General features: G+C 43.1%; 1 protein-coding gene across 1 annotated transcript in view; it reads left to right on the forward strand.

Moving 5' to 3' along the window:
* klhdc8b (kelch domain containing 8B) overlaps positions 1–16,962 on the forward strand; it is a 172,361-nt gene that overhangs the window by 148,325 nt on the left and 7,074 nt on the right. Inside the window, exon 7 of the mRNA XM_088331958.1 lies at positions 7,082–7,183. Within this exon, the coding sequence (XP_088188084.1) occupies positions 7,082–7,183 (102 nt within the window). The remainder of the gene's footprint in view (positions 1–7,081; positions 7,184–16,962) is intronic.

Consider the following 16,962-nt stretch of genomic DNA (forward strand, 5'->3'; position numbering starts at 1 on the left):
TTGAAAATTGAACTAATCTTACGATTTAGTGCTTACTTGCCACAGTAGGCTGAACCTGCACCCTCACTATTGCTTTCTCTCCCGACGCCTCCTCTGTCTCTTTCCAAATCCGACAACAATCCACAGAGCACCCACTGGTCATCACCTTTTTGTAGTCTTTCCTCAGAGTCTAAATCGATTGGTATTTTTTTTTTAATGAGACGAGCGGCTAATCTACTAGCTGTCGTTAATCTTTGCATTTTTTTTTTTGGGTGGGCACATTGACCTGTGCGCCCATCCGCTGCTTGACTGACAACATACTTCAGCGCACACAGACAGTCATGCCCAACACACACACTCCCATAGTAGCATTTGCTGTGTGCTTTCTGCTGCACTGGAAGCAATTGAAGAATATCTTATTTTTAATATAGTTTTAATGTTTTATTTTTATTCTATTTTTTCTAAGCATTTCTATTTTATGGGCGGTTTAGTTATATTGGCTTACAAGGCCAGGCGGGGAAGTGTGTTTTCATCAAAAAATAATTTTCTGTGTGTAAAATATATTGGGTGGGTGGCTGGATACCTTAACCACTAGGGTTGAAGGGGCACCATTTTCTGTGGTGTGTTTTGGGCAAGAACAGCCTAGTGGCGACTATTTGTCTCCAGACCAACAAATGTTTGCACCAGAGGCTAAAATTAAGTTGTATACATACAATATTATGAGTTGAGTTCTAAGTTAAAAAAAACATAGTTAAATAATACTACTTGTGAAAAGTAGCGATGCCCCTTCATAAACTCCCCCGAGGGTCAAACTTACGTCGATGATGTCCATATTGACTGAAATATGTTAAAAAATAAAAACCATTAATCTACAAATAAAACACAAAACTCAAAATTGTAGTTGAATGAAAAGTATTTGTTCTCATTATACAAATGTACAAAACAAAATTGGAGGGCTTCTCCTTTCAGTGTAAGTCAGTGATTTAGAGTGTTCCTGGCTAGCTGCATGCTAACATCGGGTATCCTCAGGTTGAGAAAAGTCTCAGTGGTGATGAACATATAACTGACCAATCGTAGCTATTTCCTACGGATTGTAACTCCAGGTCATCTGTTTCATGGGTAATGGATCTGATGTTGGTGAGATACACTCTTGGCAGGGTTAGCTTGTGAGAGATGCAAGTAGCCCAGCCACATCAGGCTGGACCTGCACCCTCACTATTGCTTTCTCTCCTGGCGCCACCTCTGTCTCTTTCCAAACCCGATAAGAATCCACGGAGTACCTGCTGGTGATCACCTTTTTGTGCTCTTTCCTCGGAGTCTGATTTAATTGATTAATTTCTTTGCAATGTGACGAGCCAATGATATACTAGCTGTCGCTGTGATTCGCAGTTTATTTTGGTGGGCACATTGACCTGTGTTGCCGCCCGCTGCTTGACTGACAGCATACAACTACCTATCACTGTTGTGCACATAGACAGTCATGACAAGCCAACACACACACACACACGCTTCTCCGGTGATAGTGTTTGCTGTGTGCTGTCTCCTACAGAACACAATGCACGATACGTTGATATCAATGACAATAAAGACAATTCACTCCAAAATCTGTGATGTATCAGAATAGTAAATAGTAGACCACCATACAGTGAGGGATTACTGTATTTTGTTATTTGTTGCAGTGCAGCTTCATCAAACAAAATACGTTTCTAAATATATTTTGCTGTAGTACCCTGTCAGTAGATAAAAAACAGTCATCTGCTGCCTCCTGATTAGGATGAATGTTTCTGTTACTCGGCTGATCAGAGATAGGAAGCAAAGATACTGAGAAATGTAATGCTTTTTGGCAGGAACAAAATTGGGCAATTTCCTGTGGCAGACTGGACAAGACCTCGTAGCACACAGGTTAAAAAGCTGTTTTGTAATGTCAGTCATGTTCTGTGTTCAAGCTTCATTTCCAGTGGCTCACGAGTTAAACAAAGGAAAAGCTTTTTATCAGCACAGAGTGAGCTAGGAAAATTTGAGATCAATTGCAACACTCAAAGCAACGCAAGCCTCCAACTGTAACTGGTTCAATAATAGCGATAACATTAAATTCTACTCCCCTGCAGAGTGTGTGTGTGTGTGTGTGTGGGGGGGGGGGGGGGGGCTTGGGTTGGGCGTTAAGCCTGGTGTCAGACATACTGTTGCAAACCAATGTCATGGCACCAGCTTGTGTTCGCACTGACTCGATTTTTCTCTGATCTGGAGATAGGCACACTGCCGTGCTGAGTACTGCGCATGAGACTTGGGTTGGCTCGGAATAAAAAAAAAACCTTCCTAAGTGAGCACAATATTCTACACATGCTCAGAGGTGACTACAGTGGTAATAAATGATTGCACAAAGTCATCTGGAATGAGGGATTCAGCTCACTTGAGACCTGAATAAGACAAAATGTAAAATACATTGAATTCTAAAACTTTTAATCTTTTTTTGTAATCTTTAATTTTTTTTTACCATATTTCATAGCACATTATATGTGTGAAGTGAATAAAATAAAATAAAATAATCCAGATGTCTGGATAAAACAACTGTTAAGTTTAAACTTAGTGGGAGCTTAAAATAGGGAGAGAAGACATCAATGTATATTGAACATACAAGAAGGGCTGGGGGAAAGGCCCTCAGATGAGGAATTTCCATCTCAGTTCCTCTCGCCTGCACGTGAGCCAACTCTTATTAATAAATCTTCAAGGTTATAAAAAAAAACATCCAAGCTTTAAGAGTGTGGATATCAAAGAACAGTAACGTGATTGGCCAACTAATTGTGTCAAAACAGTTTAACAAAAGAGCATGATAATAGTGAAAATAAGAACAGCCATCCCAAAGAAATTTCGTTTGTTTAATATTAAAGACAATAAACTTTCTGTATCTGCTTTGAGACTGGGAGGTCGGGGTTCGCGCCCCGGCCGAGTCATTCCTAAGACTTAAAAAGTGGTCGGCGGCGCCCTCTGTTGGCTGCGGCTGCATCGGCTCGCTACAACGGGTCAGGTGCAATCGACATTTCGTTCTGTGTACATTGTTACACAGAATGACAATACAAGGAAATTATTATTATTATTATTATTACATCATTCTATTGAAATTCCAATTGACTATCATGAACTACATAATTGCCAATATGTTAATCTAATTACATTTAAAAAGCATTTAATATTTGTTCAGTTTAAGAACATAAACATTGTATACCAAAATATAATTTTACAACATACTGGCCAGGTTCATGGACAACCTTCGAACGAGCCGCACCGGATTATAAGATGCTCATTTCTTTCTCTATGGTTACTATGTCATTGCCCACGCACACAGCTTTACAGCTTAGTTGTTTTCTTTTCTGCTCCCAGTTGTTTACGTCAGATATTTTCTGGTCAAGTTGGCGATTGCAAAGACAAGCAGATATTTTCTAATGCGCTGAAAAGAAATGCGTGGCGTAAAATATGAGCAATTTATTTCCATATAAATACTGCCAAATTGCAACACAAATGTTTCTTTTTGAGTTGTTGTCATCGGGGGTGTCCGTGGTAATGGACCAAACTGCAATCGCTTGTTAACGTTCCTCGAGGATTAAAAGGAACCCCAGCACCCTAACATTGACAGAGTTGATATGGAAAGAGAAGTTTTGCGTTTTTGTTGGATAACTTTTACTGCTGTTAAGTTCAGATGTATAAATCAAAGCCTTGATTTTGAGGGTGAAAACGTTGAAATATCGTGAGTTCCCTGAAAAACTGAGTACTTTCAAACCTCAAATTCTGCTCCTGGTCACCCTAATTTCTCTTGAATTGAGTCATAAATGTTTCCAGAGAGTACAGCACTGTCTTATAGAGAAGGCATGCATACTTGTCAACCTGTACGGTTTTGCCGTACAAAGTACATTTTTTTAATGCATTTTAAGACGAGTACGACATTACGAGTACTGCCGCCTGGGGATTTCCCATCTTGCATCATTCCGGAAAAAAAAAAAAAACAAAAACATATGGTGTACGATTATTTTGTATTTTGTACGGGAAAATACGACAGTTTGTACGGGCATGGAGCCGTGGAGGTTGACAGGTATGGGCATGCGTTCTGTAAAATAGCACTTGCCGTTTTCCTCTGTGCTGCGATAAAAAAAAAAAAAAGAATATGCCGCACTCTTCTGCTCTGTAGTGTTTAACATGTATATTGTTTGAAGCTGAAGGAAGGACAGAAAGAATAGGGCTTAAACAACAGCACAAAAGCCAACTTTCGGTTAATAATCAGCGGTGTAAAGCAAAGGTCTGGTTACTCAGGATGTTGTTCACTAGCTTTCTACTTGGCAAAAAAAGTAAAAAAAATGGAGTGAGACTACGGATCTTACTTTATGCCACATGGTTTAGCATTTAGCAATAATGCAGCAGCTTATAGTATGGAATTTATGGTAGTTGGTTGTAATGTACTTTTTAAATTATATCCATCCATCCATTATATGCACCGCTTATCCTCAGTAGGGTTTCGGGGGTGCTGGAGCCCATCTCAACTATATTAGGGCAGTGGGCAGGGGACACCCTAAACTGGCTGCCAGGCACCCAGAGAAAGACAACTCACTTGCTCATCCACACCAAGGGACAATTTGGACTGGCCAATTAACCTGACATGCATGTCTTTCAAATGTAGGAGGAAATGGAGCGCCCGGAGAAACCCCACTCAAACACGGGGAGAACATGCAAACTCCACCAGAAAGTTTCAATCTCATAACCTCGGAACTGTGCTGCACACGCGCTAACCACTGCGTCCTGAGCAATAGTCTGAAACACTTTCTTTAATTGCCATGGATCAGTTGAAATTGCCATGCACAGAGAGCGTGTCCTTATCCTCGAATGCCCAAAGAGTCATAAAACAACAATACATCATTCAAGACAGAAAGTAAGCTGGCCTCTAAAAAATGCCTTGAGCATGTTGAATAATATCGCCTATTTCACATTTCAAGGTTTTGATTGTGGGAGTTGATTAGATGAGCCGAGTGGACCCGTGTATAAAATACTAAATATATACCATGCCCCACTTTGCATCAACAACAAGGCTGTGGAGGTTGTCAGCAGTATCAAGTTCCTAGGGGTGCACATTACAAACAAACTCACCTGGTCCGTGAACACTGCATCACTGGTTAAGAGGGCACAGCAGCGCCTGTACTTCCTGCGGAGGATGAGGAGAGCCCACCTGCCCCCACCCTCCCTCATCACATTCTACAGGGGCACCATAGAGAGTATCCTGACCAGCTGTATCTCTGTGTGGTGTGGAGGCTGCAGCGCTGCCGACTGGGGTAGTGTGAGGAGGGTAACGAGGACAGCAGAGAAAATAATCGGGACTACACTTCCCTCCATTCAGGACATTGGCCAGAAGCGCTGCCTATCCCATGCTAAGAACATTATCGGGGACCCCTCTCACCCCCAACATGGACTGTTCACTCTGCTAGCCTCTGGGAAGAGGTACTGCAGTGTGCGGTGCAGGACCACCAGGTTCCACAGTAGTCTAGTCCCCCTGGCCATTAGACTGTTAAATGGTCAATCTAACATATAGTTAACCTAAATCTTAACGGCTGCTAATCTGACTTTTTGCACTACTGGCAGTTCTTTATAGCTTGCCACTCCTTGCACATTTGCTCTCTGCACTATTGTACTTACAGCGTTATTGTTACAGTGTTAATGTTACTGTTTACCTGACTTGTTAACCTGAATGCCCATTTTGCACATCTGGTTAGCTACTCCTCTTGCACTATCGGCACTATGGTAAAATACTATACGTAGCCATAATACAATACAACTTTTACTTATATCTGTACATTCGAGGAAACTGTGCGGGTCAGATGTATCGACATTTCGTTCTGTATACACGTGTACTAGAATGACAATAAAGTAGATCTGAATCTGAATCTGAATCTGAATATATATATATATATATATATATATATATATATATATATATATATATATATATATATATATATATATATATATATATATATATATATATACGTATTTTTAACACTCCGCATCTTATTTCTATGGTTCCCTTGTAATGATATTATGACAGTTGTGATTTTTTTCTGTGTGATTTGATATTAAATGTGCTCAGCTGAAACTGAATGTACAAGTTCCACTGATTTGTGTATCCTCCGGTGCAGAACTTATTGATGCCGGAAAAGCAGCAGAGTGCTCTTGTCTGGAAGGAGAGGGGATTGATTTATAGCTTTAAATAAATACCGTCCACAATATATGTCTGCTCCTGCATACCACATTCCACACATATTGATTCCAGAGGTCGCTGAACAATAATTGGAATCTGGAATTGGTAGTTACAGTGGTATTTAATAGCAGTTAATCTGGTCACTACAGTGAAAATGTAGGTTAGACTTTTTGGGGGGAGGAGGGGGGAGGGGGTTCCAGTATAATCATCATTGTGGGACTTTTACAGATGATTTAACAAAATGGTTGTATTTCTGTCTAGGAGGATATACCATGTACAATATTCCCATTCCTACCTCACAGACCGTATACAGTTAATGCAACTAAAGCGAGGTAGAGCGCTTGTCTGGGGATCAAGAGATCGCAAGTTCGATTCCCGGCTCCTCCGTGTAATATGTCAAAGTGTCCTTGGGCAAGACACTGAATCCCTAATGCCCCCAATAAGCTGGTTGGCGCCTTGCATAGCTGCACGGCCGCTATTGGTGTGAGTGTGTGTGAATGGGTAAGTGTGAAGCACATTGTAAAGCGCTTTTGGGAAGTGACGAACTGACTTGAAAAGTGCTTTATAAATGCAGATCATAAAGTCTTTCTCCTCTGACCCCTCTCTAGGTGTGCCCCAGTTATTTGTGTTTGATGAAGGAAACCTCTAAAACAGGGATGTTCATTACGTTGATCGCGATCTACTTGTTGATCCCAGACGTTCTACCAGTAGATTACGGGAAACAGTATTCGGTTTTCTATATTTGTAGGGATACAAATACAGCACATTAGCACTAAAGTATTATTTCTTAAAATATGTTATTTAGGTAATATAAATGTAAAGAAAAAATACTCCGGAGTTCCTAATTATTTTTTTGACCTCTTTCAGGTGTCTGGATGAAGCCCAGTCGAATGTCAAAGATGCGGGAGAAGAGGGCTGACTTTGTAGCGGGTTGCCTTGGCGGACGGGTCATTGCAGCTGGTGGTCTCGGTCAGTGTTTTATTATTTTGGCCATTTTTCATGAGGTTTTTATTATTCTCGAGGCAAAGAAAATATTTAGTTGGCTTGGTCCCTGTTCTGGCCTCATGGAAACCTTTTCCACTTTCCAGCCGTTGAACATCTCCACACAAAAGTCACAAAGGCCTGGATGGTTTTGACCGTTTTTTATAGGACAGGTATGAAACGTCAAAAACCATACAAAACATTTTAGGCAAAACATGCTTCGATTAAGAAGTCAAGGGTAAAATTTAAGATTGTAATAAAGTGAAGAAAGAAACACACTCCGAGTCAATTAATAAATTTTGGGTAGCCCTTAAATGGGAGGCGAATCCCACCTGAGCTTTCCCATAGATCTGCTTCCAAGATCGTCTCAGAGAAAAGACACACACATCCGATGACTACTTGCCCATTTATTAAAAACACAGGCTTAAAAATAACACATCTGATTGGCTTAAACAAAATCATATAACATGAAACGATATAATGCTGGTTGCTAAGTGTCACACCATCGTAATAAATGAGAAACGAAAATAAAAGTATCAGCAAGCTGGCCAACTGACCTTGGAAGATTTTGTATGAATGGGGAGGAGAAGCACATTTTAGGGAGGTGAGAGAGACAGCCGCCATGTCTGAAGGACTTCTTTTGAGGAAAATCGTGAAGGGTAAAATTAGCTACCCAAGCTGATACAATTGTAACAAAAGACACCTGGATATAATCTTTGGCTTCATTAAGGTACTTTTTAGGATAAAATCATACAAAGGCACATTCAAACTATAATCAAACTATATTTCTCGTTACAATAGCTTGTCGTGCTAGCGTAACAGATAGTTACGGGACTAAAACAACGATCAATGGAAACTACGCTTTCTCATGTGGTAGCAAGAAACATTAAATGTATGATATCCAACCTAAACATATTGCTACTTGCATACTTACATAAAATGCTCTTTCAGACTTTGACACACAGCTACAAATACGTCTGGCCGTCTCCTATGTCTGAATGGTACGCGCATTGCGCTCTCTAACCTAAACCCGCTGTTTTCTTAAAGGGCCAGCGCACATAACTCAAGCTGGTGGCAAAGCCATAACTGTCTTTTTTTTCCCATGCTACAGGGACCAGCTTAGCTGCTAAAAATATATATCATTCTCAAGTCTGAAAACAATTGATTCCAGAATCACTCATTTGGATCAAAAACGGATTGGACCACAATTTGGATCATTGTAATCCAACTTTCTGGTGGATTAACTTCCAAACAACGTAATGATTTTAGTTTAAGATTATTCCTTGCCCTCGTGCAGGTTTTAAATCAGGGGATGGTGTGATGGTAGTCCGTAGTCCGTACAGCCCTTTGAGACTTCCTGTGATTAAGGGCTATACAAATAAACACTTCTTGACTTAACAGGGCCTTCCAGAATCCACATTTGAGCCAGTTCGAAATTTGATTGGTTGAACCCAACAATATCACATGCCTGCATGTAAAATATTGCAGGCCTATGGGCCGTTTTCTGACACCTGGCAAAAAGTAATCCTGAAATGTGTGATTGGTTAAATGTTTAAATATGAGAAAGCAGATGTCGAAGGGACTACGTGGGACCCTCTTCCCATGGGCTCACCACCTGTGGGAGGGGCCAAAGGGGTTGGGTGCGTAGAGAGCTGGGTAGCGGCCAAGGGAGGGATTCTTGGCGCGACGATCCCCGGCTACAGAAACTGGCTTTTTGGACATGGAATGTTACCTCTCTGGCAGGGAAGGAGCCAGAGTTGGTGTGTGTGGTTGAGAAGTTCCGACTAGATATAGTCGGACTTACCTACACACACGGCTTGGGCTCCGGTACCAGTCCTCTCGAGAGGGGTTGGACTCTCTTTCATCCTGGAGTCGCCCGTGGTGTGGGCATATTAGTTGCTCCACGGCTCAGCGCCTCTACGTTGGGGTTCATCCCGGTAGACGAGAGGGTAGCCTCCCTCCGCCTCTGGGTGGGGGGACAGGTCCTGACTTTTGTTTGTGCTTATGCACCAAATAGCAGTTCAGAGTACCCACCCTTCTTGGAGTCCTTGGAGGGTGTGCTTGAGAGCGCGCCCCCTGGGGACTCCCTCGTACTGCTGGGAGACTTCAACGCTCACGTGGGCAATGACAGTGAGACCTGGAGGGGCGTGATTGGGAAAAACGACCCCCCTGACCTAAACCCGAGTGGTGTTTCGTTATAGGACTTCTGTGCCCGTCATGGTTTGTCCATAACGAACACCATGTTCAGACATAAGGGTGTCCATATGTGCACTTGGCACCAGGACACCCTAGGCCGTAGTTTGATGATCGACTTTGTTGTCGTTTCGTCGGACCTGTGGCCGCATGTTCTAGACCCTCGGGTGAAGAGAGGGGCGGAGCTGTCAACTGATCACCACCTGGTGGTGAGTTTGCTCCGATGGTGGGGGAAGATGCCGGTCCGACCCGGCAGACCCAGGCGTGTTGTAAGGGTCAGTTGGGAACGGCTACCAGATTCTCCTGTCTCCGGCAGAACCTTGCCCATGTCCCGAGGGAGACGGGGGACATTGAGTCAGAGTGGATCATGTTACGCCCCTTCATTGTCGAGGCGGCTGACCGGAGCTGTGGCCGTAAGGTAGTCGGTGCCCCCCGCGGCGGCAACCCTCAGACCCGTTGGTGGTCACTGGCAGTGAGGGATGCCGTCAAGCTGAAGAAAGAGTCTTATCGGGCCTTCCTGGCCTGTGGGACTCTGAAAGCAGCCGGCAGGTATCGGCTGGCCAAGCGGAATGCGGCTTTGGCGGTTGCCGAGGGAAAGACTCAGGCATAGAAGGAGTTTGTCGAGGCCATGGAAGCCGACTTCCTAACGGCTTCGAGGAAATTCTGGTCCACCATTCGGCGTCTTAAGGGGGGGAAGCAGTGGGCCATCGACACTGTTTATAGTGGCGATGGGGCGCTGCTGACCTCAACCCGGGACGTTATGAATCGGTGGGCGGAGTACTCCTCAATCCCACCGACACGTCTTCCTCTGGGGAAGCAGAGCCAGAGGACTCTGAGTTGGGCTCTCGTATCTCTGGGGTTGAAGTCACCGAGATGGTCAAAAAGCTCCTCGGGGGCAGGTCCCGTGGTCGATGAGATCCGCCCGGAATTCATTAAGGCTCTGGATGTTGTGGGCGTGTCATGGTTGGCACGCTTCTGCATCATCGCGTGGACATCGGGGACAGTGCCTCTGGACAGGCAGGCTGGGGTGGTGGTTCGCCTCTTTAAGAAGGGGGACCGGAGAGTGTGTTCCAACTACAGAGGAATCACACTTCTCAGCCTCCCTGGTAAGGTCTATTCAGGGGTACTGGAGCGGAGGGTCCGCCAGGAGGTCGAATCTCAGATTCAGGAGGAACAGTGTGGTTTTCGTCCTGGCCGTGGAACACTGGACCAGCTCTACACTCTCTGCAGGGTCCTTGAGGGTGCACGGGAGTTTACCTGCCCGGCCTACATGTGTTTTGTGGACTTGGAGAAGGCTTTCGTCTGTGTTCCTCGGGAGGCCCTATGGGGGTGCTTCGGGAGTATGGGGTTCGGCAAGTCTTATCCGGGCTGTGCGGTTCCTGTATGCCCGGTGCCAGAGTCTGGTCCGCATTGCCGACATTAATTCGGATTCGTTCCCGGTGAGGGTTGGACTCCGCCAGGGCTGCCCTTTGTCACCGATTCTGTTCATAACTTTCATTGACAGAATTTCTAGGCGCCGCCTTGGTTGGGATGGAGTCCGGTTTGGTGGCCTCAGCATTGCGTAACTCCTTTTTGCAGATGACGTGGTGCTGTTGAGGTGGCTCGGGCATCTGATAAGGATGCCTCCTGGACTCCTCCCTCGGGAGGTGTTCCGGGCATGTCCCACCGGCAGGAGGCCCCGGGGGCGACCCAGGACACGCTGGAGAGACTATGTCTCTCGGCTGGCTTGGGAACGCCTCGGGATCCCGTCGGATGAGCTGGAGGAGGTGGCTGGGGATAGGGGCGTCTGGGCTACCCTTTTGAGGCTGCTGCCCCCACAACCCGACAAGCGGAAGATAATGGATGGATGGACGAATAAGACAAATAACAACAAACATTCGTTCCCACTCTCTTTTACTACTTTTTTGGCTCTCTTTCTTTTTCTTTTCATTTATTTCTCTCTCTCTCATTCATGATCTAATCATTTCTATCTCTATGGTGCTCTGTCTCCTCACTCTCTCACTCGGCCGCTCTCTCTGTCTTTTTCTATCTCTTTGATTTGCTAGTCCACATCCCGAGTCAATGGTTTTTCTACCATGTGGACCCTGAGCAAAAATGATTTTGACATACCTGATCTATACACTATTGATGAATACTAATGTCAAGAATTGAGTTGAACTGTATGTTGACATTCAATTACCTTAAAACTATTGGTCTTGTGTTTATTCCAAATTGTAATATCGAATCACTCGTGTCAATGGCTTCAACATCACCCTTATTATACAGTTTATGACAAATAGACAGAAAATATCCTGTAATTGGTCCCCATGACATCACGCACACAGACATACTCGAAATTGAAATTAATTCTCCCGCACCTTTTCATTTTCTCCTTCACTGAAGCAAATTTGTTTGTGTAAATAGAACATGAGCATTCATTAGAATTAGTCAGAGGTGGGATTTTTTTTTTCCCGGTCAACGATGTGCTTATTAACCAGATATTGACTCTCCCGTAAGTAACATCGCTCATGCAAACTGTTACAGATGGAGTTTGAATGCCATTTCTTGCTCAATTAATAGATCAGACAGAGAGGGCTAACCCACGCCCACCATGGTTACAGTATTCATGTATCACACGCGAAGCAAATAGGGCAGCGAGCGGCCCTTTAGTCGGTATTCCTGATAGCATTGCCGTATAATTTCTTCTCTGTTATGCAAACTTCTCAAAAGACAGTAGGAAGGGGTCTCAATTATTATATACAGTTATATTCATTACATCAAGGTGTCCAACGACGCTAATAACAATGTAAGGGCGGATGCAAAATGTTGGTGATTGATGTGAAACTCGGAAGCCTCACACAAACTGCACATAAAAATAGATCCAGATTTGTGAGGGATAATGGTATATAGGGGATCTGCAAATAAGTGACCCAGCACATCAAATTCACTAAACGAGTGGTGCCATCTCAACCCGTTCTGAGTCTCCGACGAGGAGGATGTGGAAACGACATCTCGAACCTCATAAACTTGATATACTGGATCAAGAAATGCAGATCCTATCGGTGGCTGCATGGCCGCTATTGGTGTGTTAGTGTGTGTGTGAATGGGTAAGTGTAAAGCACATTGTAAAGCGCTTTGGGAGGTCTTCATTGACTTGAAAAGCGCTATATAAATGCAGACCATTTACCATTTTTACCATCCCATAATTTCAAAGTTTTAATTTAATTACGAGACGCGACCTTCTCTTTTGTTTTTGTCATATGCTAACGAGGCTGCAGTAATATACTCAGAGAAAGTGCAAGTAAATTGGTCACAGTAACTTACAAACTTCTCTCACTACAACGAACCGATCCAACGGCAGAGTAATAAAAATGAAACACCTCCTGTAGAACAAATAACTTAGTTTCGGTTCCCATTGGTCCTATACACATTGAGTTGATTGTGAAGCTGCTAGCATACCATGCCATTGTGTCTGATACGGGGCTCTTGTCTGCCTCACGTTTTGATTGGCTGAAAACAGCGCTGTGTGATCCATTTGTCTCTTTGTTGAGAAAACACACAAACATATACTATGCTAATGCTCCAAAAAACCCACTCAACTAGATCCCTGCCTGGAGAGGGATGGGCTCCATCAGGCTGTACTTGCCCAGGACACACCACTGGAAATGGTGTTCCTACGACTCTAGTGTTTGAGGGATCCAACCAACCCCATAAAAAAACAGTATCAAAAGGAAGAAAAAAATAATTTTTAATGGACTTATGGAAAAAAATAACAAAGGAGCGGATGAGGATGGGTTATGTGGAAGAAAAAGGTAAAACGAGCAGCTGGAGAATCAATACAACATCTGCGGGCCCACATATCAGAGCAATGACACTAGGCCTTTTAGTATGTAAAGGTGATCAAAAGAAAATTAACATATGTTTGCCTCAGGATATATGATTTCTAGATCTTGAGTAAATCGCAAACATGTTTGTGGATATAAACATTAAGTGTGTAACTAGTTTTTAAACGGAAATATAATCTCACATTTAGAATTGCAGAAAGATCTTCCCATAACAATTTACCACTGGGAAATGCTATTGATTTTTTTTGCATGGTCCATAATGAATGTCCATAATGGATAAGTAATTATTGTACACAAAGTGAAGCTACCAGAGAGCAGTCGGCTTCATTTTTAAGCAGAGTCGTCAAGAAATATGACATCAATTCCAAGCATTTAAAATTCTTGTAAACACAGCATTACATTTCAAGCATCATCAGGGATTTCAAGCACTTGTACGAATCCTGGGTTTGTGTCTGGTGAGGCAGTCGGAATTACAAATAAATCAACCTGCTTATAATTCATCATTTGATTGGCATAGCAAGAAAATAATATGTGAATGTATCATAGAATGCGCACCTCATGAATGAAGTCTTTGTGCTGCTTTTTTTAAATAAAAGCATCAATACATAGGTAAAATAAAGAATTCCGTACTACAAGTCGGGACTTGTTTTTCATTTCAAACGCTGGTTAACAACACGGCTTATACTTTTTTTTGTGTGAGGGGACGCTGTAAGCAGCCACCTTGGACCCATGCCAGGACCTTCCCATAGATCTCTGTGTGGAGCATCCCTGGCAGGTTGCCTTGGCGGCGCCTAGCAGCTGGCTTAGAAATGGTGCGGATCAGGCGAATCCGACTCTAATAAAAAAAAAGCATAACGAGGGCCCTCAGCGGGTGATTTGTGCTCAGTGCTGTAACTGTCAAAGTGGAAAAATTCAATGAAGCGCAGGTAAACGGCACAAGTTACAATGATTGCCTTCAGGAACCGAATGCCTCATGATTAAGTTCGTGACTGGTATGAATGGATCAATGAGATTCCAACTGTACCTATGGCGTAAGATCAAGATATTGGCAAAATGAGCGGGGAAAGGTATAGTACAGAAAAGTAACAAATTGTGTCGCATTTAACACACCTGTTTGAGAACTGTGTCCACAGCTGTCAATTTTAATCAACTAGTGGTAGATACTAAATCCGCATCAACACATTTAAATGATTTCTCTTTATTGTCATTAATATCAACGTTATGAAACATTGGATACAACAAGATTTGAGGAAAGAGAAGGGCCAAATGTTAGGTAGGCGGAGTCTATGGCCGTAAAAGGATGCAAGGGTTGGTACAATGAAACCAAGACGTGGTTGAGAGACCACTCGAATGAGACAAAAATGGCAACGAACTGGCAAACATTTCCAACAACAAAGAGTGCTTAAATAGTGAGCAGAAAGTTGATTACGGTGCAATCAGTGCAAGTGACACCAGGTGTGAGAGGAAATCAGAGCCAAGGAAAAAGAGACAAAAAAAGGAAAAGGGAAAGTGAGGGGTGATAGAGTGGGAAAAACCAAACCAAACATCCAGACTATAACACTAACTAAAATTCAGAAGCCTGATTACATTTTTTTATTTAGTAATAGCAATATTTGATTTCTTCTCTATCACTCTGTGATGTGTGCAAGGGATGAGACAGCTTAAGATCATCTGACTGATAATAGAATAGAATAGAATATACCTTTATTGTCATTGTTGCAAAATGGGTTAACATATTGTGACAACGAAATTGGGCATGACACTCCAGTTTCACAAATTCACAGTGAGTTAAAAAAAGCCAAGAAGATAAAGGAACAGAGAAGATAAGGTTATAAAACAAGGATGATAAGGTTATAGTTATAATTTACACAATATTTACACAAGAAATGTCGGCATGTAGGATGTTACCTACAGTTGGTATCGTAATACAGTTTGGTATTTGTAAGGGTTTGTGCAAAAATAGTCATCGTAGTGCAAAAAAAATAGTCAACATATGCATTTGGCATAGGCAAACTGGTGGGGGTCCAGTCTGAGTGGCAGGGAATTTTTGATGTACTGGGACACTAACCTCTCGACGCACTTCATTACCACATGCGTAAGAGTGACAGGCCTGTAGTCGTTGAGGCTTTCCACTGCTGACTTTTTGGGGATGGGAATGATGGTGGAGGTTTTGAGGCAAGGTGGGATGGTCGGCTGTGACAGGGACCGGTTGAATGCGACCGTACATTAAAAAACTTAAACCAGGCTTCTGAATTTTGGTGCAGTACAATAAGTTTTGTTTTGAGAATTACTCATGCCTATGTGTAAATGTCAATTAAATCCTAATCAACCCCAGGTATATTAAGGTGGACACTTGTCGACAGAGTCTGCAAACGAGTGTCTTAATCACGGCACAATGTGTTAATTTTCTCTCGTAGATATTTCCCCCCTGATTTTTTTCTTTTATGTAAAAAATTGATGCAAATTTTCATTCCTTTTAAGCCTGTGGCTTATTATCAGGTGTGGCCTGTTCAAAAACAAAGTAAAGCTTCATCCTCAAATTTGCGCTTGCGCCTTTTAATCAGGTGCGCTATTTTGTTTCGAGTACACAGAATTTCTTCAATATGAAAAAAAAAGTTCATGTAACGAGAAACAGATTATCTTAACTTGCTAATCATATCACAAATTCTATTGTTTGGGCCTAAGCTGTGTGCCGAATCAGAATCCTTGGTCTCGATATTGCCCTCTACCATGAAAAGCGTGCTGGACTTTGCATCTGAAGATGCTTATAACAGTAAAAGGTTACACCCTATTTGTATAAACAATTTTCATAATTTTCGGCATTAGGGGTTGGAATTGGGAGGTTTGCTCACCTAATGACTAGTGATGTAAGGAATAGATCTGGAGTCGCAAGTCATGCCCCGCACAAAGGGGCCGTGGTGAAACGAAGCCTGTATCGAGGTCCTTCTTGTTTTTTCCTCATGTCACATGACCGAAGGTAAACGGGGCCCTGTGTTTAGCGCTCACATGACTGACTCGCGCTCAAAAGAATAGCCACATGACCGTCTTATAAATGTTTATAGGAGCTGACCCCTGATCAATCAGGGATAAGGCAAGGAAATCGGATGGACTGTGAATATTAGGCAATTTGGAAAACGAAACTTCCTAATTAGTGGAAAAAAATGAGAGAGAACTTTGACACTGAAAGAGTGTAAGCATTTAATGTGTTTTTAATTTTCAATTTCCATGATGGGATGTGAGAAACAACATGATTCCAAGTGATGTGTGTTGACAGCTTTGCATCTGAGCTAGCTCAAAAAGTCTAAGGGGCCGGTCACACAGCCGTTTGCGGCTGAATCACGGCCAGAAATTTCTGCCTGTGAGGCGGACGCTATTGGACGCTTTGAGATCGCCATTCAGACGAGATATAGCAATGCTTAACATGCGGTCGGAAATTCGCGCGCGGGTGGCAGCACGAAAAAGTTTAGCGCTGCTCAATTCTTTAGAGCGCGGGCACACAGCCTTTCACGGGCCGTGAAGTAGACGCTGTTGGGCGCTGTTGGACGCTTTGAGACCGCCATATAGACGAGATACAGCAGTGCTTTACTCGCGGTCGGAAATTCACACGCGGTTGGCCGCGCGAAAAAGTTTTGAGCTACTCAAAACTTTGAGCACGTGTTAACCGCGGGCGGCACACGAGGTAATGACGCGGAAATAACGCGGAACGACGTGCTCTGGCCGCGGCCAGGGCGTGGTTACACATGGGTAGGA

Source organism: Urocampus carinirostris, chromosome 3 (genome assembly GCF_059441175.1).
Source record: "Urocampus carinirostris isolate Australia breed hairy pipefish chromosome 3, RoL_Ucar_1.0, whole genome shotgun sequence".
Classification (NCBI taxonomy): domain Eukaryota; kingdom Metazoa; phylum Chordata; class Actinopteri; order Syngnathiformes; family Syngnathidae; genus Urocampus; species Urocampus carinirostris.